Here is a 22,020-nt window from a genome sequence, read left to right on the forward strand (position 1 = left end):
GATTGCTTGGGGACACACAGCTGACCTGGCTGTCATCTTATTAGGCTGTACTTTAAGCAGAGGTGGCCTAATACCATAGCTTGGTTCGAGGCCCAAGAACTGGTTAAAATGGTTCAATTTTTCCACTCAGTACACTTTTTTAAAGAAATCTGAGCCTGGGAACAGAACTCTTAACAGTTTTGAAGAATAAAGCAAGGATGTCAGCTAATTGTTAGGTTTCTATCTAGTAACATTTTTGAATATTTGTTACATTACATAAAGATAGTTTGGAAGCTAGACATCTGCAAAGGTTTTTAAAATGTTACATCATTTATTACTGTGTAAAACCTTATTTGCTCTATTTGTTTCATTTTTCTTGTGTGTAAGTGAAGAAAATATTTACTTTGTTCAAAAGTAGTTTCTGAGGCTGAACTTAATTCATATGTGTAACTAGGTTTGGTGTTTGGAAGGTGCCATACAATCATTACTTATTAATAGCAGGACCTGCAGAAGCAATGCATTATTTATATTATGTTATCTGTGGAGGACTTGCAACTATTTTCTTATGTTTGGACTAGAAATGTTCAAAAGTATGGTCAGCTTACTTCATTCTTTTTCCTACTATACCACCAAACATATAATGGAAGATTATTTTTTAAATGGCATTATGCCCTTAGTAATCTTCCTTAAACCAATGTATAAAGGAATGCAAAGTTAGGACTGATGTGTCTTTGATTTCAGTGTGATGGCTGGATACTTTGTCTTGACCAGGGCAACATGTGGAGTAATGCAATTAGCCAGGATAGATACGAAGAACAAAGTTGTTCCCATATGGAGTATTTCCAGCCATGGAATTAGAAATTCTTTAAAGCTAGAGTATGTAAAGTTTCTCCCTGATAATTTATTCAACCACTGGGATTTCTTACACTGCAGAACCGGCTTAAGGGTTGGCCCACTAAACTCTTAGGCAAACTGTTGGGATGTCTGTTGAAGCCAAGGTCACCCTCAGAGAGATTTGGTGCAGCTCCATTGCTTGCCAGTCCCCATGGCCCTTTCAAAGAGCTGTGTTCCTGTGATGTGTCTGCTGCAGCCACCTCAGCTCTCCTAAAGGAGGTTTCAAATGATGAAGGGGAAAAAACAAACACAAAAAACTTACCAACACAACAGCATATTGTAAATTAGTGCTGACAATGTCAACATTAATTAATGCCAGAAATGCATGAGGAATAGAGGGTGGAAAGAGTGATGACATGGAATACGGTATTTCCTATATCCCATTCTCCTAGAGCACCTGAAGAAGGGCTGGCACGGCAGTGGTAGATCAGAGCACAGAGCCAGTACATTTGCCCTCTCTGAAATGGCTACCTTGTGGCCTCCTACACAGATGGAGCATTCAGACAGGCAGAAAGCTGCTGCTAGCAAAGCTGGCTGAGTTCAATATAATTGCCATTAGAATGTATTTTAAAAAGGAATTAAGAAGGGTGCATGTCAAAATTGAGGTTTGTGAGCAATAGCAAGGAATGCCTCTGATATTTTTGGTCATTATTACTAATGCTGTACAGACTTCCAAAGCCAGGATAATCTGGAGACCTGAGAGCAAAGACAAGACCTAAATATTCTGAGAGATTTCTGACTTTGGTACTCTTGATCATGAATAAGTGTAAGGTTTGGATTCATCTCCAGCCCTGTCTCTGTCAGTTATACACTTTATTTTTTACTTTTGGATTAAAAACAAGTACATCTCTCCATGAAAATGAAGTATTTTAGCTGTATTGTGAGATGATAAACCAGCTGAAGTCAGAAGAGGTCTGTTTTGTCTCAGTAAAAGTGTACTCTGTACATGTGTGTTTAAACCTCAGAATTGCACATACATGCTAGTGATCCTGAGAATCTCAGTCTTCTAAATTTTGGTTAGTTTTTTGTTTGTTTGTTAGGTTTGTTTTTTTTTTCCCTGTAGAAAAGGTAATTGTGACTGTAAAATCATTGTAATATTATTTGAAACCATCGTAACGTGAGGTCATTAAGAGTATAAGTTAGCTGTTTAAAGGTTTAGGTTGCAAATATTTTTTGTGGTGTTTTTTTTGTTTTCCTAGACAGTTTTTTCTAATAAAGTATTTTGAAGTTAGGATAAAAAAATTGACGTTATAAAATGATGAGTCAGGTTGTCAAAAGTGGAAAAAAATTTCTAACAGGTACCCATGCTACAATACATTTTTAAAAAATTGCAACATCTGACTCATGATTTTGATTATGTATTCTGATAAGTTCAAAGTTTCCTTACACTGAGAGCTATATGAAACAACCATGCTTCAAACAATTTCACTTCAATTGCAGTAACAGGTTTTAGAGTTTAAATCATTAACAACCTCTGTATGAACTTTTATCCAAATGACTGCAAGTCACAAAGAAAGCACTTCTCTTTCATGAAATACCTTTTGTGTTTTAGTGAGACCCAATCCCTTGTTTTATTTTTTCCCCCACCTTCATGTCTGTCTTTGGAGAGAGATGTATGATTTGTGAAGTAATGAATGTATGTATCAGTTAATGAAAACTGCTATCCTGATTTCATAATGCATGCTGGAATTGCTTCAGGATAAAGCTTCATATACCTGCATTATAGCAGGAAAAAGTAAATTTCAGAAACTCAGATTGCTCTGTGCACTGTAGGAGTATCATGTAGCAGTTAAATGAACCATTAGGGGGGACCTAATCTTGATGTCCTTCCCCCTCCCCATATACACAAACTTCTCAAGGAGTTGTGATTTTTCATGCTGCTTGCATTCTTCCCACTTTTTGAAACCTGTACTAGAGATTGTCAGAACCTGGTACAAGAACAGTGTAGCCACATGCTAACTTGCCCACCTCCCTTTCATGTTTATTTTGTACCTTTGACTGGGCATGAAGGGAGCTGTATCTAGTCACCCTCTCCCCCCCATACTGAAGTTGAGTTCAAACAAGCCCCTCCAGCGCCTGTGCAGCAATAGCTGAACACACCTTTGAGGTTAGCTTTGCGCTCGTATGCTTTTTCTTTACTAACACAGGAAGACAAAACGTCTTGATTTTTTTTTTTAAGGTTGTTATTTTCTTTCCCCCCAGAAATGAGGGAATTACAGTGCGAATGGTCGAGACCCACAAATTCACACACACACACCCCCTTCGCTTTTTTTTTTTTTTTTTTTCTTTTTTAAGAACGAATTGGGAGCGGATACGGGTCTGGGGCAGCGCATCCTCTGCCTGAGCCCCGCCGGCGCGCAGCGCCGCGCCGCGCCCGGAGCGCAGCGGGGGCACCTTCCCCTTTGCTCTGCCCGGGCGTGTGTGTGTGTGTGTGCGTGTGCCCGCCCGCCGGGGTGTGTGTGTATGTGTGTGTGTGTGTGTGTCCCTGCCTGCCTCTCGCTGCCTGCCCGCCCGCGGGCGAGCCGTGAGCGCCGCCGCCGCCGCTGCCCTTTGATCCCGGCGTTAGTGTTAGTTAGGGGCCGGGAGACGCGCAAGGCGCAGCCCTCGGCACCGCCGCGCCAGCCCTCGCCCCGCCACGGCACCCGGCGCCCGCTTGCCCGCCGGGAGCACATCCCCGGCCGCTGAGGGATACTGCGACCGGGGACAAGCCAGGTGCACGACCGGGTTGGAGGGGGGGAGAGGAAAAAGAAAGAGAGAGGGGGAGAGGGAGCCCTTCGCGGTGGCTCTGGGAAAACCGGCTTCAGCCCCCTTTCCCCCGGCGAAGAGGGAAAACCCGCCCCGGTTAGCGGCTCCCCCGGGGGGCCCGGCTTTGTGCCTGTCTGTGCCCCCCCCTTCCCGGTCTTATTTGATCTCCCGTTAAACCAAGGAGGAGAATGTGAAAAAAGGGGGAAAATGCCCAGGAGGAAGCAGGAGCAGCCCAAGCGCCTCTCTTCACGTAAGTGCCCCCTCTTTTTGCCATTTTTTCCTTCCTTCTCTCCCCGTCTCCTTCCCCTCTGCAGCCGCCTCCGTCGTTTCGTGCATTAGTTTAGGGTTACAGAGGTGAAACTGACAAAGACACAGCCTGGGTTATTCCTCTTTTAGGTCTGAGCTAAGGCAGCCATGTTGGTGATGAACAGCCTTGTGCCCTTTTAATTTTTCCTCTCTCTCTCCTTTCCCCCCTTCTTTCTTCGTGTCTCTCGCCCTTTCCTCCCTCTCCCTCCCCTCGCCCGTGATTGTGCATTTGTGCTGCGGGGGGGGGGGGGGGGGGGCGGTGTGGGTTTCTCTTTGGGGCCGGAGGGAGGGGGGGGTCTGTTTTATTGGGGTGGGGAGGGGGGCTAGCACCGGAGGGGAGGGCGGCGAGAGGGGAAGCGGCTGCTGGCGTCTTGTGCGGAACCAGCCGAGAGGTCCGTCCCCGGCTAAAGGTTGCGGCGGGGCTGGGCGGCCCGGGAGCGGGGGGAGGCGGGCAGTGGAGGGGGCAGGCGGCGGCGAGGGCACCCCGCACCGACCCCACGGCCACCCTGTAGGGGGCCGGGGCTGCTGCCGGCGGGGGCGGCGGGGAGGCAGACCGTGGCAGGCGAGGTCCCTGCAGAGCAGGGAGAGGCGGCGGCGGCAGGCTCGGGGCTCCTCCTGGCCGCAGTGAAATGAAGGGTCAGGCGAAGCCAGGCGAGACTCGGGCTTCGGCGGCGCTGCCCCAGACGAGAGCAGCAGAGCACAGGGCTAAAGTGCATCCCGATCCTCCCGCCTGCGGGCACCCCGTGCGCACACACACGCACACACACACACACATCCCCTGACACAGCTCACCCTGCTCTGCTCCTTCTGACTCCCTCCCCCCCTCCCTGCCTATTTTTTCCTCTCTTTGCAAAATAGTTAACTTTTCTCCCGCTCTTTCGCCCCCCTCCCGTTGTATTTAAGCGCTCTACAGCTATTGAGAGCGAGACGAAGGGGAAGGGACCTAAAAATACCCTGCCCCTACTTGGCCCCAGGGTTGGTTTAAGGAGAGCGGGGGGTGAATGGAGGGGTCATTTGTCTGTCTCCGGCACATCTGCTCCGAGCGTGCCTGCAGCCCTTCCGCACGGGGCGAGAACTGAACCGCCGGTGCCATAGCCGGGCTCGGTCATCGGGAGTTCACCGGGGCGACCCCGGCCCCTGCCCGGGGGGCGCCGCTGCAGGCGGAGCGCGGTCCGTCCCCCTCTGCTGTACGGGCGAAGGGGCTGGGGCAGCGTTCCTCCCGCACCCTTCCGTACCGGCATACGGGCCGAGGCAGCGAGTGTCGGTGCGGGGGTGGCGGGATGGGGGAAAGGGGGGGCGGAACTTGCAGCCCCGCAAATATTTCTCTGTCCTTTTCCTTTCTGCTGGAGTCAAGGGCTTGACCAGTGGTGTTTTTTTTTTTTTCGGGGGATTTTTTTTTTTTTCTTCCTCCTCCTTTTCTCCTTCCCCTCCTCCCGCCGTTTGCCCCCGCGTAGCCCTTTCGCGGTCCGCCCGCTAGAGGAACCGAGCCGCCAAGCCCCGGCGCTCATTCCCGGCGCAGAGCGCCGGCCGGGGTGGCGGGCACGGCGAAGGCGGCGGGAGCGCGGCGCCCGCCTCTGCAGCGCCCCGGCCCCGGCGCGGCAGGCGGGGGCAGGGGCCAAGCCCGGGCGCGCAGGGCCTTGCGTGGCCGTGGAGGGGCGTTTCGGTGGAGGGGGGCGGCGAGCGCCGCCTCCCTGCTTTGGCAGAAGCCCTGCGGGAGCGGGGAAGCGAAAAGGGGCTCTCGGGGCCGTAGGAGGCGGCAGGGCGGGCGCTGCGGCCGGCCCGGCGGCTGACCTTGCCCTCGCCCCCGCCTCAGTGCGGCTGCCCTCGGCCTGCCGCTCGGGCTGACATCAAACCTGGGCTCCATTTTAGCTCACTCGGGCGTGCCGCTCCCGTGAGCGGAGCGGGGGCTCGGCTTCGGCGCCGGGCTCTCGTCTGCCCCTGCCTCCGGGTTGCGGCGGAGGCTCCCCCCGGGCCCGACCTCCTGACCGCCCGCGCCGGGGGAAGTCACGGCTTTTTCTGGGCCAAGGAACAATTGCCTTCATTGTGCAAATCGAGTTGTGCGTGTGGTGTTTATTTTTTCTTAAATGCACGGCCTAATTTGCAGTTTTTTCGGGTTAATTTTCTAGTTTAATTCACGGGAGTTTTTTTCCTCATGTGTGACACGCACATGCTGTATGTCACACACGAATGCTACTGGTTTTATTTTTTTAATGGGGCTTACATATTTTCTTTTACAACTAGATTACATTAGATTAAAAGCTATTGTTTGGCAGTAATAATAATAATATATTGGATAATTCAGGAAGACTTATGGGAATACTGTTGTAGTTTGCAGTTCTGCAAATTCAGAAAATACCTTGGAATCTGTTGCGTTCGGTGTGCAAATGCCATAAATACTGATTTTTTTTTTTTTTTTGGCAACACGTTGCTTTAGTGGGTACTCAGTGTAAAATAGTTTTATTCTAGAATTCCTACTGGTTTCAGCAATACATTTCATAGAGGAACACTGTGTGTATTTCACTTTAAAGTATTATTGATAGCAGAAGAATGTGAAGTGCACTGTGGGCATCTGGAAAGAAGATGGCTAATACTTTATTCAACCTTAACTCTGCCCCATTGTGGGCATTATGCTCTGATTCACTCCGAAGTTTTGTTACAGGTCCCTGCTGGTGCATGAATGCTCTCCAGTGCACTTAAATGATGTAACATTTTACTGAACCTCTCTGTGATGATTTGGATTCTGTTTCAGTTGTTTGGGAAATAAATAGTAGGATGTTGGTATACAGGATAATTTACTAATGTTATAATGTAACTGAGCAAATGTAACTCAGCCTGGGAAGTCTTGTGGAGTCTAGTATAACTTAGGTAGGAACTTATTCTCTGAGGATCTCAGGGCCATAATTAATTTGTTATAGATTCTTATGTACCCCAAAATGCAACTGAAGAATGCTGTCACTCTGCTTGAAGTGACAGTGTACAACTGCTGACCAGGACCTTGACTTTTATACTTCTGTCCACTGACTTAGGTGGATGGCCCTCATAAGTTTAGAGGTAATTTGACAAGAGAAGGCTGTGCAGGCAAAACACATGCTATGCTGAAGTTCTCTGTAAAAGAGTTTGCTAGAGATGTATCAGGCTGTTGCAATAATTTAATTTAGAGTCAAGGAAGTTGCTAGACACTCACACTTCAGTGGTTGAAGGGAAAAGAAGAATTAATGTCACTGGATGTGGTAATACTTTGTTTTGGTGGCACCTGTTTAAAAGGGCAGAGTTAAGGTTGAGCTTTCAGTCACTGGTGGTGTTTACAACATAATTTAGCTTGGAAGGCTCCTTTGGAGGTTGTCTGGCCTAGTCCCCTGTTCAGAGTAGGGCAAATCTCAGGGTTCAGTCAGGTGGATGGGCCCTTTGACACTGATATTAGCATGTAAGTGGAATTTCCATGTATAAAGAAGTCCGTTTTTGGACACTATTTAGTTGTGGATGCCAGGAGAATATTTTCACTGACTCTGTGAAATACAAGAGAAAGTACATCCTTTTTCATTTAAGACATAAGTGAATGAGGAAAGGAATTCAGGAATTCCTGTGTTGACGACGGCTCATTCATACCCAAATGAAATACTACAGCAGTGTGGACTCAGTTCACAATGACAGAGTTAGGTCCATAAGTAAAAAATTTGCCTGGTGCATGTGTGTCTTTCTTACTTACTTTTGCGTACAACTGATTTTGACAGGTCAATTCATTTTCACTGGGAACTTTAAAGGAATTCTGCTCATTCCTTAGAGAGTGTGTATGTATATTACTCTTTTTTTTTTTTCCACTTCAGTGCTTAGATTCAATTAGCATCAGAATCTTTAAAAATGTAGTTATAAATACAATTTCGCTGTTTTGCTTCTCGTTGTTGCCTTACTTTCCATTCTACCTCACACCTTTATTTTCTTTTCTGAAAATTCCTGAAAGTCTGTTTCCTGTGAACTGCACAAATGTGACTTGGAAGAGTTCAGCCTAAAAAGTAAAAGTTTTGGGACGTTTTGAGGCACCCAAGTAGGTGTTTAGGATCTATACCACTATATTGCCATAAGTGTAGCAATCAGTACTCCTTGGGGTTTGATTCTTCCTTGAAGGCTTGTAAGCAATGCAGTTTGTGAATGAATGCTACACCACCATTTATACAAAGTTTGCATTTGTTGTACAGTATCAGGTAGAATTAGATGCTATGTTTAGAAGTTCAAGCTACTGCTGCTTTCTGAAGAATGTGTTTAATGTAGGACAAACTGCAATGGTATCTTGCATTGAATTTATTTTGTTAAAGAAGGAGAGGCAGAATTGATATAATATTGGTTTAAATATCAAAAGCTAGGTATGCGATAATGATGGGGAATAATTCTTCTTGCTTTCATGGTCAAGTGTGGTGTTAGATATTCCAGATACTGTGGTGAAGTGTTCAGCTGTTTCTGTAGAGTAAAAATCCCCCTCCACTTTGTGAAGCTTTTTATTATATTGTTTTTTATTGCTGGTTATATCATAAGAGTGTAAAGAAAATACTGTCAAACAAGTAAATTATCAGTGATTTAGAGCTTCCTTCTTTTTTATTTCTGTAGCTTGCTTCATTTGATACTTTCTGATAGCAAGAGAAAATGTGTTGAATGGGTTTTTCAAAAGACGTCCCAATGTCAGAAAAGCCTTTACCATCATTTGGCATTTGAGAGTTGCCTCTAAGACAAAAGGCTTTTACCAGGACAGAAATCTTTTTCTTTTAATAGAGTTTATTACCTTACTAGCAGACATTCTATGTGCAAGGGGAAGCTTTTAACAAATTTTCTATTTACTATTTTTAACCTCTTAATGCTGCAGGGATCATGATATAGTCCATTGTCGACAAGAGGATCCATGTAGGGAAAATTATTATTTTTAGGATGATTAGGTTAATAATTTCATTGCTATCATCGTGATTGGCCTGATGGAGCTACAATACAGCTCTCAAATGAACAGCTGCCTTTTGATGGATAGATAAGCATCCACATTGCTCCATCTGAAAACACTGTTGTTTTGCCCCTCTCGTGATAGTGAAGTTGTCATAGACTTTTCAGAAATACCTGCTTCCTTTATGGGGATTCTTTCTGACCTGTGAAGTATTTGTCTCTTAAAATTTTTGATCTTTTGTTTATTTGTTTTAATTAGACAAACTAAGTCACCTGGATGGGGCTGTGAGCAACCTGACAGGGGGGTTGGACTAGATCACCTTTGGAGGTCCCTTCCAACACAAACTATTCTATGAGTCAATGATCAATTTCTAAAGCCATACAATGGTAGACTATGTTTTAGTGTTGTCTGGTAGTCCAAAATAGGAATAAATTACACTGGGGTATAAATTGTACTACCAAAGAGTCAGTGTTGTGCTCGTTAAGCTATTTAAGTCTTTAGGATCGTATGAATTAGATTTTACAGAGGGAAGAGGTGCAAAAGGTTGTAAAACAAAACCACTAACTTTTTAGTTGGCCAAAGAGGGAAACCTGCAGGTAGAGCAGTGGAATGGGAAATACAAGAACGTGCGGACAGAATGCGTTTTTAAATTTTAAAACAGATGAGTATGACAATCTTTGTAACAGAGTGATTGTTGTCTTTTTCATATGTAAGAAGGCAGGAATAGGAAGAATTAAGAGTTAAAAATAAATAAATAAAGAAGAGCCAGGAGGAGCTGGCTGTTCAAAGTGAAGTATTAGTAATTTCCTATAATTTAATCAGAGCAGATCCCAGAGCAAGATAATGAGAGCATGACCTACAAAAGAGGACTTTTTGGAAGTTAAAAGGGTTTCAAACATGAAGCTTCACAAGGCACGTGATTTGTCTTGAAGAATTGTATAGAGGACTTTTTTTCTTCCCCATTGCAAAGAAACCATAATACAGACGTTAGTTCAGATGGAGCTCAGATGACTTATGTCTGGAATCCTTTACTGTTAACAGCTGGTAACCTACTCCAGAGTCATCCTTGGAGAGCACATCTTCTAAATAATGTTTTCTCCTGGTTTCTGCTATGCCATTTTTTTGTTGCCTAGTTTGCCATTATGGTACATTATTCATGTAATTTAGGTTTACATAGACAAAACTCTTCAGGATGCGTGGAGGCTAAAGTATCATGTGTTTCACAGAAACAATAATACGCAAAGAATCTGGCCTACAAAGTAGCTAGCAATACGTAGTAGAGCCCAGTTTTCAAGGGGGTGAGGCAATTCTTTCTTCTCTCTGCCCCCCAACGTAAACTTTTTCTTTTTATTCCACTTTGAAAAACTGGGTTTTTAATGAAGAATAATAACTGGTATGGGCATGAAGAATAACAAATTACGTTGGGCTAAAGAAAAAACAAACAAACAAAAGGTAAACAAACCAAAAGAAACACCAACAACCACTCAAAAAAGTGGATAATATCCCTTTCTCCAAAGGTACGGTTTGCTTGGGGTTTTTTTTTTGAGGGTGCTTCTGCTACTGTGGAAGATATTTTATTTAAAAAACATATTTAAATAACAAAACTCAGACTTGACCCATAGTTCAATTGAAAGGACACATACTGCAGGGTACAGTCCCCATTAGTTCTGCACACATACACTGCTTTGTGGCTGTTTTACTGAAGAATTCAGCAATATGTATCCGTAAGCTCACATAAGAGCTTGTCTTTTGTTTTTTTTTTTTTTTTTAATAGACTGACTCAGGGTCACAATTAGGGAAGTGTTATTCTCCCAAAGACAATTTCTCTTTTCCTCATTTACCTTCAGTAGCATTTACAGGCTGGTATCCTATTTGATCTAGACTCCAAACCTGTCTGAATCTGTGGGTTTAGTAGTTAGCTCTTTTCCTTAAAGTTTCTCCTGCCTTTCAAGGGATTTCCTTCTTGTGGTGTAATTACACTGAGTAGTAGAATCCCAAGTTAAGCCCAACACTAAGACAAGCTTGTTCCAATTTGCAGGTTAAGTGAAATTTTAAGAATTCACAAGTTTGATTAATTTGATTCCAAGTTTGATTAATTGAAAATCGCGGAAGTGTCATGACTGGGTGTTGGTGTGGGTTCTTTTTTGCTTGGTTGGCTTTTTTGGTGTGTTTTTTGTTTGGTTGGTTTTTTGAGAAGCATGCAGTAAGGAGAGAAAAACTGTGCTGCATAAATAGTCCTTTCCCTCGTTCTTTTCAGTACTTTGGCAGTAGGAATGGAAGCTGTGGGGGAAGAATAACTAGTGCTGGTAATATAGTAAGACCAAGAGAGAGTTGTTTTTATGCAAAACTGATGATTTAGCTACTGTTTAGAATAAATTGTTTTAAAAGTGAAAGGGTTACCAAGTGATAGAGGTCTTGTAATGAATTATTTAATCAGCAGTCTCAGAAAGCAGAATTAGGTTCCAAATATCTGCACTATTACATTTATTTGGGATGCTCTCTCACTAGGGTAGAAATAAAATTTTTGAAGCAACTTAAAGCAAGCTACTGTCATCATCACTTTGAATTCTGCATAGTCCTACCTCTAGGGATTCCCTTCCTCAAGAAGGTTTTATAGCTCTGCTGGCCCTTGTCTGGGGTTTGCTGCTTGGATATGTTTTTCCTCTTTTGCAGGGCTTTCTGTATAGGTACAAAGAATTCTTCCCTACATGGTCTTAAATTAGGAGGATGGAAGTTTTATCTCAAGGTTTCTGTAAGGGAGAAAAATGGCTCAAGCTCACTTTAAAATTACAGCTTCCTATTTTAAGTGGATGTTTTGGACATGCCCTGGGTCTTGGTGCCTGTTAGAGTTTGTAAGATGCTGTATCAGGGCAAAAGTGAGAGTTGCAGTGAATTCTTTAGAATGAATGGTAAGTAGCTTTTAGAAAAATGCATTAAAAGAACTGATGGCTTTACAAGTGTGTATTTAGCCTTATGAGTGATCCCTAGCTGTGACTTTATTAACGAACAGGAATACTTTGCAAGTCACTTCTGCACTTCATTTTGACTTGTGTAGCAGTACAGGTAGTTTTTTATCTCAAAAAAGTTATTTTCTCAAAAAATAAAATAAAACCAGATCTGCCACATGCTAAGTGGTCATGCAGTGCAAAGTAGGTAAGGAGCAGAGAGAGTGGCAGGCAAGTGCGTTTGGTGGCAGCTGATGGTGTAGCTGTTTGTGTTTGCTTGCTTTCCTGAGGCACAGGGCGAGTCTCTCCCCTTACAGACCACTGTGCCAAGTCTAGACTGGCAACTAGTGATCGAGGAGCCATTCGTTTCTCTGTGTGTGGAGCAGAACTTCCCCTTATCTACCTCTGTATTTCTAGCACTTTGAAGCCATGAAGAGCCCTTCTCAGGCACCAGTGTAAGCGTAACAGCCTAGAGCTGCTCTAATTTCTGCTGCCCACAGGCTCTCGCCCTGCTCCGTGCTCTGGAAAGGAAGGGCTGACACAATCCTTTTGTCAATTCTGCATTGCTAAAGGGAGTTCTTTGCACAGCAAATAACTCTGAAGGGGGCTCTTCTGCCCACCTTGCGGTACTTTTACATTGCCCATAAGGTCTAAATAGACTTTACCATAATTGTTTATATTGTCTTCCTGCACAGTGCTGTGCCACATTGAGATAACAAAGCAAGCTCTAAATAAGCTAACTTGTGTACGGGAGGCAGTTATCACAGCAGTCTACCCAGGTTAATTCAGCTATAATACTTGTGGATATACTCAAGCTGGCTCAGATATCACTACATAGCACCACGTTATTTAGTATAGACATACTCTCATGAGAACTGGAGTTGTTGTCTTTGAAGGCATTTACTGGCCTGCATAAAAAGTGTTGGTAAAGCCCACAGAGTTTTCAGCCAAGAAATGCACTTTGAAAAAATAAAATTGAATCCCACTGCCATTGGCACACTTGTTTGTTTGTTCGGCAGGAAAGCCAGCGATGGAATGGACATGAACATGAAACTTCCGCTTTGCTTCTAGCTGTTCCTCGGCATCTGAATTTTAGATGGATTTTTAGGCAGAATGTAGAAATGGGTTTCTGCCATTTACACTTTATCTGTGCCCTAAATAGCCATAGCATTAGTTCCTTGTACCCGGATCTTATCACAAAATCCTGAATCTCTTTGAAATAAGGTCTGGGGAATGTCCACTTTCTATTCAGTGCTTGGACATTCATTACGTGACCTCTGATTTTTCTTAAGGTTGAAAGCTGAGGCGGTGACTTTAACAATGTGTCTAGGAGTCAGGAGTGCCTATTGCACATGGAAAGGTCTGCTTCTCTGTGTTAGCCTAACACTATGAGTAGCTTCCTAATCCTCTCTTGTTTGGCTTTGCTTGTTAACTCCAAGCAATCCTCTCAGGGACAGAGAAAGCAGCTGTCTTTGGGAACAAACACAGCACGACAAAACAAAAACTTCTTGAAGCTTCCAATAGATACGTTACCATAATATCATCCTTGTGGGAGGAATTAGAAACACTGAGAATATAATTTGCCATGTTTTAATCTGACTTCGGGAGAGAGGAAAAATTAAATTATAGGGAACTAGATTCCTGTGACATTTATAGGGAGGAATAATTTCAGTATCTGAAACCTAAACCTTTGTTTCTGAACTAGTCAGAAAGCTAATGTGCATAAAGCACCTCAGGTGAGTAATGGGGCAGAATAGAATGGTAAAACAGGAGCACATTATTTACCAAAAATAGAGTAAGTGAAGCTGCATATAGCAACAACAAACAGAGACTAGTCAAAACAAAGGAGACCTTTGTTAGAGCAGGTATTCTGGCCTGATGTCACCTGCTCTGCTTGAATACTGTTATACATACAGTTTGTGAGCTCTTCCCTTCACTTTGTGACCCCTTGATAGAGGTTGTAAACACAACAGGGATAATTAAAGGCACTGTAGCAGCTTGATCTGAGGCTTCCCATGTTTTGTTTATTGCAGCCTACATATTAAGGTGACATAGGGATTTCTATTTGATTTTGTTGTTTCTTTTACCTTGTTGATCATGAAACAACCTTCATAAATGTGTTCTAAAGAAACAATTCCATATATTTTAAAATTTATTTCTAAGGGTCAGTGTTGCGAGTAGCTAGCATGGGGTTTTCTCTTTCTGTATTTTAATAAAAGGGAAAGTTCACAGTATTTGCTATCATTACCTTTCCACTTCAATATTTAGAATGATGTGACATTACTTCACTGAGTTCTACTTAACATTATTTTTAGTCTAGGATTTACTGTTTCTTATCAGCAATGGGCCAACTTTGCAGCCTTCCTCTGATCTCCCTTGTGCTGCTGGGGTGATGCAAACAGTATGGAAGTTGCCTTGGCCTTTCCAGACAGGGGTTCTCATTGCATGGGGATGTTCCTAAGGGGGAGGTAGTGCTGCTGTTCTGTACATCTTTCTATCACTGCAACTTAGAGTAGACTGTGAATCAGAGATTGAAAGGGTCAGAGATGGAGCCACAGCTGGAATGCACTCAGATCTATGTACTACTAGTTAACAGCCATTTCCAGCTGCTGTTGATGAGCCAGTCTCTACGCTGAGCCTAGGTTAAAAAACACAAGGGAGTATCAGCTGTAAAGGCTTATGCTGTGTTCCTCCTTTGCCAGACTCACCTGTCACACAGGAGTGAAACTGGCCCTATGGGTAAACTGAACAAAAGTGTCTGGATTATTGAATATGTAGAGGTAGCAATTCTTTCGAAGTGAGTGGAATGAATTGCTTTTGCCAGAATGCCACTGGGGCTGTTATAAAGTTGACTTGTTCATGATCAGAGAAGGAAATAACGAGCTGACCAAAAGAGTCAAAGTAGGCCTAGGTCAGAATGTACAACAGTACATGGTATCATCAAGGCAGGCAAATGCAACCGCTACTTTGACAGTTTTTCAGACTCCAATACAATGCAGGCCAGCCTCCTGCAACAATAAAGAGACCGAGAGATAGAGGCTGTGTTCTTCTTCCTTACTTAGAAGCTAGCTCAGTTAACTTTGTGCTCAGGAGATGAAAACCTCCCTTTAGCAAGCAAATTTTTTTTCTCTTGCTGTTTTACTGGTGCTATAAGTTATAACTGTGGTTTGGGGTCCAAGAGTTTTAGACTGCAGCGACAGAGATGTTGGGATTGTATGGTGTTTGTGGGGATGTCAGCAGGACAGTTCACAGACATGAAACCTCCAGCTTTTTTGAGTTCTTGCTTTTCCTTCTTTCCTGTGGCTCAACAGGAAGCTCTCTTCAGATACTCTTCACACATATTGGGAGTTTCACAGAGAGCTTTTTTTCTTTTTCCCGCTACTACATTGATGAGGACTGGTTTTCTTCTTTTTCTTTCTCCAAAACCACTTCTGATATAATCACTGCTTTTATCACTTGATAATTCTTCTATTTTTTCACTCTCTGCCAGTCCATATTTATGATAAATTTTCTAGACCAGCTCCAGAAGACCGATCAGGAAAGGCAGGAAACTAGTAAGTGTCCCATCAACTTTGGTTTTCTACAGTAGTGATAAACATCAGAAAGTGCTCTCAAGGATTACCCTGTGCGTGAGAATGACAAGGAAATATTGTTTCCTTCTCCTTTGTTGTATCTGTATAGTGCATAGGAGTATAAGCTAGAAAATCAGCCTGCTGTCTTAGGCACGTGTAACTCAACAAAAAGATTGTTTCAGCCTCAGAGAGAGCCTGTGTTCTTATTAGATGTCCTCTAGCAAAGATGCATTTGGCAGTTTCTCAGGGAAACCAAGGTAATAACGGTTGAGGTTGTATATCTGTAGCAGTTGTCCATTGGAGGAAGGGAGGTAAGCAGGAAAAAGATGGGAAACGTGCTCCTTGAAATGACTGGATGTTGCTGTATGTTTTTACAGTGCTGCTGAAACCTCCTAAAGAGCTTTCCTCAAGTATTGAAGCTATGCTGGGCTTACATTAGTCTATCCCTGCACAAACCCTGCTGGGAATTCACCCCTTCTCAATTCTAAAATTTGACTGTGCCTTTGAAGAGACACAGGAAACCAGGTCTACTGCACAGTCCCTTGTTTTTAATAACTTCTGTGTACAGAGGAAGAAGGATGGTATATCATTATCATTTTGGTTTGCGCTTCTGTTCTCATTTTCTGGAAATCTCTTGCTATTGCCAGTGAAAGGAAGTATGGAAAGAGGAAGTTTACCTGAGAGCATGTGCATCTACCTTGCCGTGGATTTGATATTCCATGTTGAGCCTAAACCAGCTCGCTGGCAAGGACAGTGTCCTTCTGTGGTTTTCCCATACTCTCCTTGCACCTATGAGGATTGGACTGTTCTTTGGATTCCTACCAGGAGCACTGAAGCATCTTTATCTTGAAGATGAAGTCAGTGCTTCAGTAGAATTTTGCCTGTCTTTCCCTTTCTCTGTATATTAATGATTTGTGCCTGTTTTATAGAGGGGCATGTGTGGCCTGGGGATGAAGGTGATTTAGACTTAATAGGAGGAGCTGGGGGAAGACTGGGAACTTCATGGCCTGTTTGTATGCTCAGCTGTGCAGGGGGTATTGATGGAGAGACAGCATGTGCTCTTGCTGTGCTGTTCAGGCGGGCTGTGAGAGCACTGGAAGTCATGCACAAAGCAGGAGTAAACATGGAGACAGCAGCCTCAAATAATGACAGCAAGGGAGCTTTGTTTTCTGGAGCTATCTCTGTGGTGTTTAGAAATCTTTTTAAATCTGTTGTAATCTTGTTTACAGTAATTAAGGATTTCCTAGTAATTTAAATAGTTTGCTTTAGCAATGTACAGATCATCTTCGCATGGGTACTGGTAATGTAAGGATTAAAACATTTACACAAGAATAAAAGTCAAGGAAACAGGTAATTGACTGATTTATCAACCTTAGCAGACAATTTTTCCTTATACATCGTGGTAGCCATGGTAAATTTACTCTGGATTGCTTAAGGCACAATCCTATGTAGTGCGTATAACACATGAGGGCAACTCCTTGAAATGTGTGGGTGAAGGAGCAGGTAATCAGCTGGTGTGGTTTTGGTGCCTCAGTTAGCCTTTCGGTCAATGGTTTGTCCCCTAGGAAAATTTGGAATTGCCCTGCACAGCATAGCTTAGAACGTAGGTGAATGATGGCTTTTTCCTGGAGGTTTTAGATCAATTTTAGTGTTTCAGGTAATGTGAGAACTTTTTGTGAACTCAGGCCATAACACTAAATTGCAGTTGTGATCAGGGAGTTATTTATTTTCATTGCAAATTGTTTGTATGCAACAAAGTAACACGTTTGCACACTTTTCTCACTTCAGTCAGCCCCTTTTGCCAGCCGAAATGACACTTGCAACTTCTCATCCGCTTCCTCTCCAACTGTAAGGGGGACTAAAATCAGGTTGCTGTTGTGACCGTGTCAGTTTTAAATGACTAGCCACACTAAACTGAGTTACATGGATTGAGGGTAAACCAGTGTTGTAATATTATATAGCATAAGCGATAACCTTATTCTTGGCTGCTATAAACAGTGAGGAACATGTGAGGATTCTTGTAACTGCTTTTTACTGCTGGGGCTGTGACCACGCTGCAGCTTGCAGTGCATTTCAGGCAGTGAAGATGTATTTTGTTGCAGTAAACAGTTGAGACAGCTGCCACTGCAGCCAGTTGTGGGGAGGTGACAGGTCAGGTGCGGGCCTTAATAAAGATGAATTGTTAGCTGGTGAAGGCACTGAATTAAGAGCAGGCAGTTACAGATGTACCTCAAAAGGTACCAGAGAACATAGGTATGCAAAATAGAATGGACCACCAATTTTATTTGTTACCAAGTTAAATGAAGATTAGAAAGTAAAGCTTTCCTGTCTTTTTTGGCACCTAGATCATACAAAATGTGATATAAGAAACTACTGTTCATAGCTAGAGTTACATTAATGCCCTACTTCAGTTTTGCTATGGAGGTTTCTTTTGTTGTGAAGTGTTCACTACATAAAAGTGACAATGGTAAGGGTGCTTCACCCAGTTTTCTTCTGGTGTTTGCCAGAGCCTTGTGGATACCACTGACAGCCAAAAAGAATATAGTCACTTTAAGATACCTTGAACCATCTAGTCAGCAGATAGATCCTCTGAACTATGTTTTATGCTTAATCTTTGTCTTGGAGACTGATCACTGCAGTGCCAAAAAACATTGCGGAATACGCAGAAAGAAATTCTGCTGGTCTTACTTGATCTGTTAAAGGCAGAGGCTTTCCTCTCAGAAAATGGATGAATTTCCTATATTTCTGAGCCTTTTATTCCAGGTCACAGATCAAGTTTTTGTCTAGTTCCGTGGTAATTCATATGTGCCCACCCCCTTTCTTGAAATCCACTTTCTTTTAAGGGATGAAATGCATGAAGAACTGAGGTTGTTATTCTGCTTTTTTTCTTTCAGATATCTTAGTAACATAGTATGATCTTTCAGTTTTCTCAAGCTGAATTGTTTAAGTGAATGGATCTTGTCTACCGTAACACAGAAACAGGACTGTGTGATGATAGATTGAAAGTGCTGAGTTAGTTCATTTTTTGAGCTCATAGTGATTGCCTAGTCTGACCACACATTTCCTTCCTTCCAGCTCTTTTTTTTTTTCCTTTTCTTTTTGTAATTTAGGAATAGGTGTAGCCTGGGATTTTGTCAGGGGAAGATAATAATAATAATTTTTTTTTTAAAATCTGTATTTTGGTGTTTTCTACATTAAAAATACAACAGAAGACTATGACCTAGAACTGAACTACTACAAAGCAAGTAACCATTTGAAAATGAGTAACTGAGCCTCTGGTTTGCAGGTAGACCGTGTTTAAGATAAGGTAGTTTTGTGTTTCTGCTTAGAATTTCCTAATCAAGACACTAGTTCTGTGTTCCATGAGCAACTTTGCAAAGAAGATTTCATTAATGACCTGCCAAAGGAATAAAAATACTTTCTCATTCATGGAGTTAATTGTGATTCAAGGATGGCTTTAAAATATTACCGATTTATATATTGACCATTTGGCATTCATGTGATTATCTCCTGAAATAATTAGATGTAGAGTGGAAACTAAGTTCACTCACTTAGAGATCTTCTTGCTGTAGCCAGCTTTTTTTGCTGGATTTTTTTTTGCTAGAGTTTGGGGTTTCATTGCTAATGAAGGCTCATGGTGGGAAATCATAAAATATTTCCCCTCCTTTATGAAGTAGGCTGAGATGATAGGTCTTGACTATATGGTAAGGATGATAGAAGTCTTGAGAATAATCTTTAACTCTCCTTATTTTGGGGGTGCCAGCATCCCTATTACCTTTTGGTATTTGATACTTTCTCGCTACAACAGCCCATTGCCATACACATCTATCTAGAGCAGGGCTGTCAGATTTGTTTTCACTGTAGGAGTAGTTACATTTACACAGTCCTAAAATGACATTCAGCCCTTTCAAGGCAACCACGAGGCTGATGTGACCCCCAGTGAAAATGAGTTTGACACTCCTGATCTAGAGTAAAACAGATGAACAAGCAAAGTAGACTAACTGGAAATAATTTAAAGGAGATTTTAGATTCTCTTATAACTACGAGAAGGCAGAATTTCTGATCACTATAGTGAACTTGACGTGTGAGCCCACAATTGTAAATGTGCACTGATGTGAGACACTACTGTTCTAAGTGCAGGGAATCTCTCTAGGTAGGCTTGCACATGGACCACTTAAACCATCAGAGATTGTTAAAGCTGATTCCTAGTTCAAATAGAGCTATGGGAATAGCAGTTGATCTCCTGCATGTTTAGTTTGTCCTCAAATTTAAATAATACTTTATCAGATTCTTAATCTGATCTCACAGCTGGTTTTAAATAGACCCCAGGGAAGCCTGAAATTCTTGATAAGGGTCTTGAATCTGGCTCAGAAGTTACTGCCTAAAAAAGTTTTTGGTTTCATAGCAAATGGTTTATCATATTGCTTGTTTTCATCAGGCAGAAGATATGTTCCTTTGACATGTTAATATACAGACTTCGGGTTTTCAGTTGGCCATATTCCTTTGGTGTAAAAATCAGTGTGGTCATTATCTCGTGCTTTATGAAAGGTGTGCCCAAACTCAACTGTAGTTTGTTGTAGGATGTTCATGAGGGCTTGTGGAAAAAACTTTCAGTAAGGCTGGCTGTGGTATTTTGTTCAGTCCCCATAAAAGTGTTACAAGAAGGATATCAGTACCATAAAATATGTTCTGTAAGAAACATGATTTTCTGTTGTTATACTGACACTTTACGTGCGTTATTAATTTGTCTTTGGGCTACTAGCCAGCCTTTGCAGCGTAAGCAGTCCTCAGAAATATTTGTTTAATCTGAAAACCTTAATCATAAAAATCCACAGTATTTGTCTGCAGGAGTTCTAGGTATTGGTCAAGTCAGCTGATGAAAACTTTGTGTGTGGGATGTTCTTTTGTGGGGCACCGCTTAAGAAATGGTCTTCAAAAATATTCCCCTCCTCTAAGGCCATGTGTGTTCTGTTCTGTTTTGTGCATGCATCTTAAGTACTTCAGCTCACTGGGGCTCAAATAGTGGCAAAATCCAGCTAGGACCAAGTAACTCTAAATTGTAGTAAGACAAATATTGTACATATGTCATCATACATATATCATCATACATGTATGCTATTATATATATGTGTATATATATGTAACATTGTTATACATTTGCATTACATTAAAAGGTATACTGCTCTGCCCACCTACTTTTCAGGATTGCTGATTACGAGGCTTCACTCTTAAGATATTATTTCTTGGTCTTTAGGACTTTTCTCAGGAAGATGGTGGCAACCAATTCTAGAGAATTTTTTATTAGTGTCAAAAAAGTCTATGCTGGCCAACCCAGCTATAGATGTCCCAGATAATGGTTCTCAAGCAACCTGCATGATATTGAAGGTTGTGGCCATCCTGACTGAGAGAGCCAGCTCTTCCCCAGGAGGTGTAGTGTGTTGTTGAGGTTTGGGGGGCAGGGAGAATTCTCTGGTGTTTTTCATTAAGATGTGATATGCTTTGCACTCCAAAAGACCTCAGGGGATAGGTGACTCCAGTTGTTGACTCCTTCTCCTGTTTCCTCTTTCACATGAGTTTTGTTCTGGTTTCTTGGCAGATTGTTTTCTGCCAGATTAGTGAGTTGACATTGGCTCCTCAAGCAGTCAAGCAAACAGCAGAGAAAATGTAAGGGAGGGCACAAGATCAGCACTTCTGTTGGTCATGAGCTTTTGTCAACTTAACCACATCTCCTAACTGCACTCTAAGGCAGTGCCTCTTCATTTGGTGCCTAAGTCTCTGAATCCTGGTGAAAGCGACACTCCTCGGACACTGATCCACAGCTACTAACTGCTTGCCTAAAACAGAAACATAGTTAATCTTTCTTGGAGGCAAGGTGTCAAACATCCGTCGTACTAGGAGTTATCTTTTGAAGAACTTGTTTTATGGGAGATCAGAATTGTTGTCACTATCAGGTCCCATCTTGTCATCTGTCAGCAACCTTGAGAACTTTCATCAAGTAGTGATGGCTCACCTCAGGAGAAACCATGTGTTTCTGTCCTCTTCCATGAATACTTAGCTAATAAAAGAAGGATCTTTTTGGCAGGTAATGACATCCATTTGACACATTTATTCTGGGGCTTGTGGCTGAAAATAAAAGGTCACTGTCTCTGTTTCCAGTCTACCACAGAACTCTTATGCTTTCAGGGAAAGGAAATAAAGACAGTTTTATGTTGTCCATGACAAGCTTTTTCAGTAATCCATCCTACTTCCCTTCTTCATTGGAAGAGTCCATCACACCTGGATTCTGTCTTTAGGAGGAAACTGAGGTGCTGTACCTGTATTTTGACCTTCTATGGTTGGATAGCAGTTGGCAAACCTGAATCCATGTTTTTTCTGCACATTCATAGTTGTTCGTGCATATAGGCAAAGCATCTTCGAGACTTCCAGTTACTGCAAAGTGATTAACATGTTTTTCTTCAATTTTGTTCATCTTGAAGCCCTTTTTTTTGAAAAAAAGCACTACTAGAGAAATTGGTAGGTGAATATTCTGGGGTTTTCTTGTAAGTGGATTTTTTCAAAGTCACTTCAAGTTAGGAATAAAAGTAGAGGATCTATGCCTTGTATTTAAAAGCTGTGCCTTTCTTTTCCCCTCTCTTCCTTCCCTCCAGTTAGGAAAATC

At 42.5% G+C, this 22,020-nt stretch overlaps 1 protein-coding gene across 5 annotated transcripts in view; it reads left to right on the forward strand.

The window, feature by feature from the left end:
• The first annotated feature begins 3,454 nt into the window (after window positions 1-3,454).
• Window positions 3,455-22,020, forward strand: part of ZNF827 (zinc finger protein 827) — a 106,387-nt gene continuing 87,821 nt past the window's right edge. For all 5 annotated transcript variants that reach the window (XR_011738866.1, XR_011738865.1, XM_065837409.2 and 2 more), the window contains exon 1: window positions 3,455-3,868. Coding sequence is in view for 3 of the 5 variants with exons in the window: in XM_065837409.2 (XP_065693481.2) it covers window positions 3,826-3,868 (43 nt within the window). In the remaining 2 variants the exon portion in view is untranslated. The remainder of the gene's footprint in view (window positions 3,869-22,020) is intronic.

The sequence above is a fragment of the Patagioenas fasciata genome, chromosome 4, assembly GCF_037038585.1.
Source record: "Patagioenas fasciata isolate bPatFas1 chromosome 4, bPatFas1.hap1, whole genome shotgun sequence".
NCBI classification, from domain to species: domain Eukaryota; kingdom Metazoa; phylum Chordata; class Aves; order Columbiformes; family Columbidae; genus Patagioenas; species Patagioenas fasciata.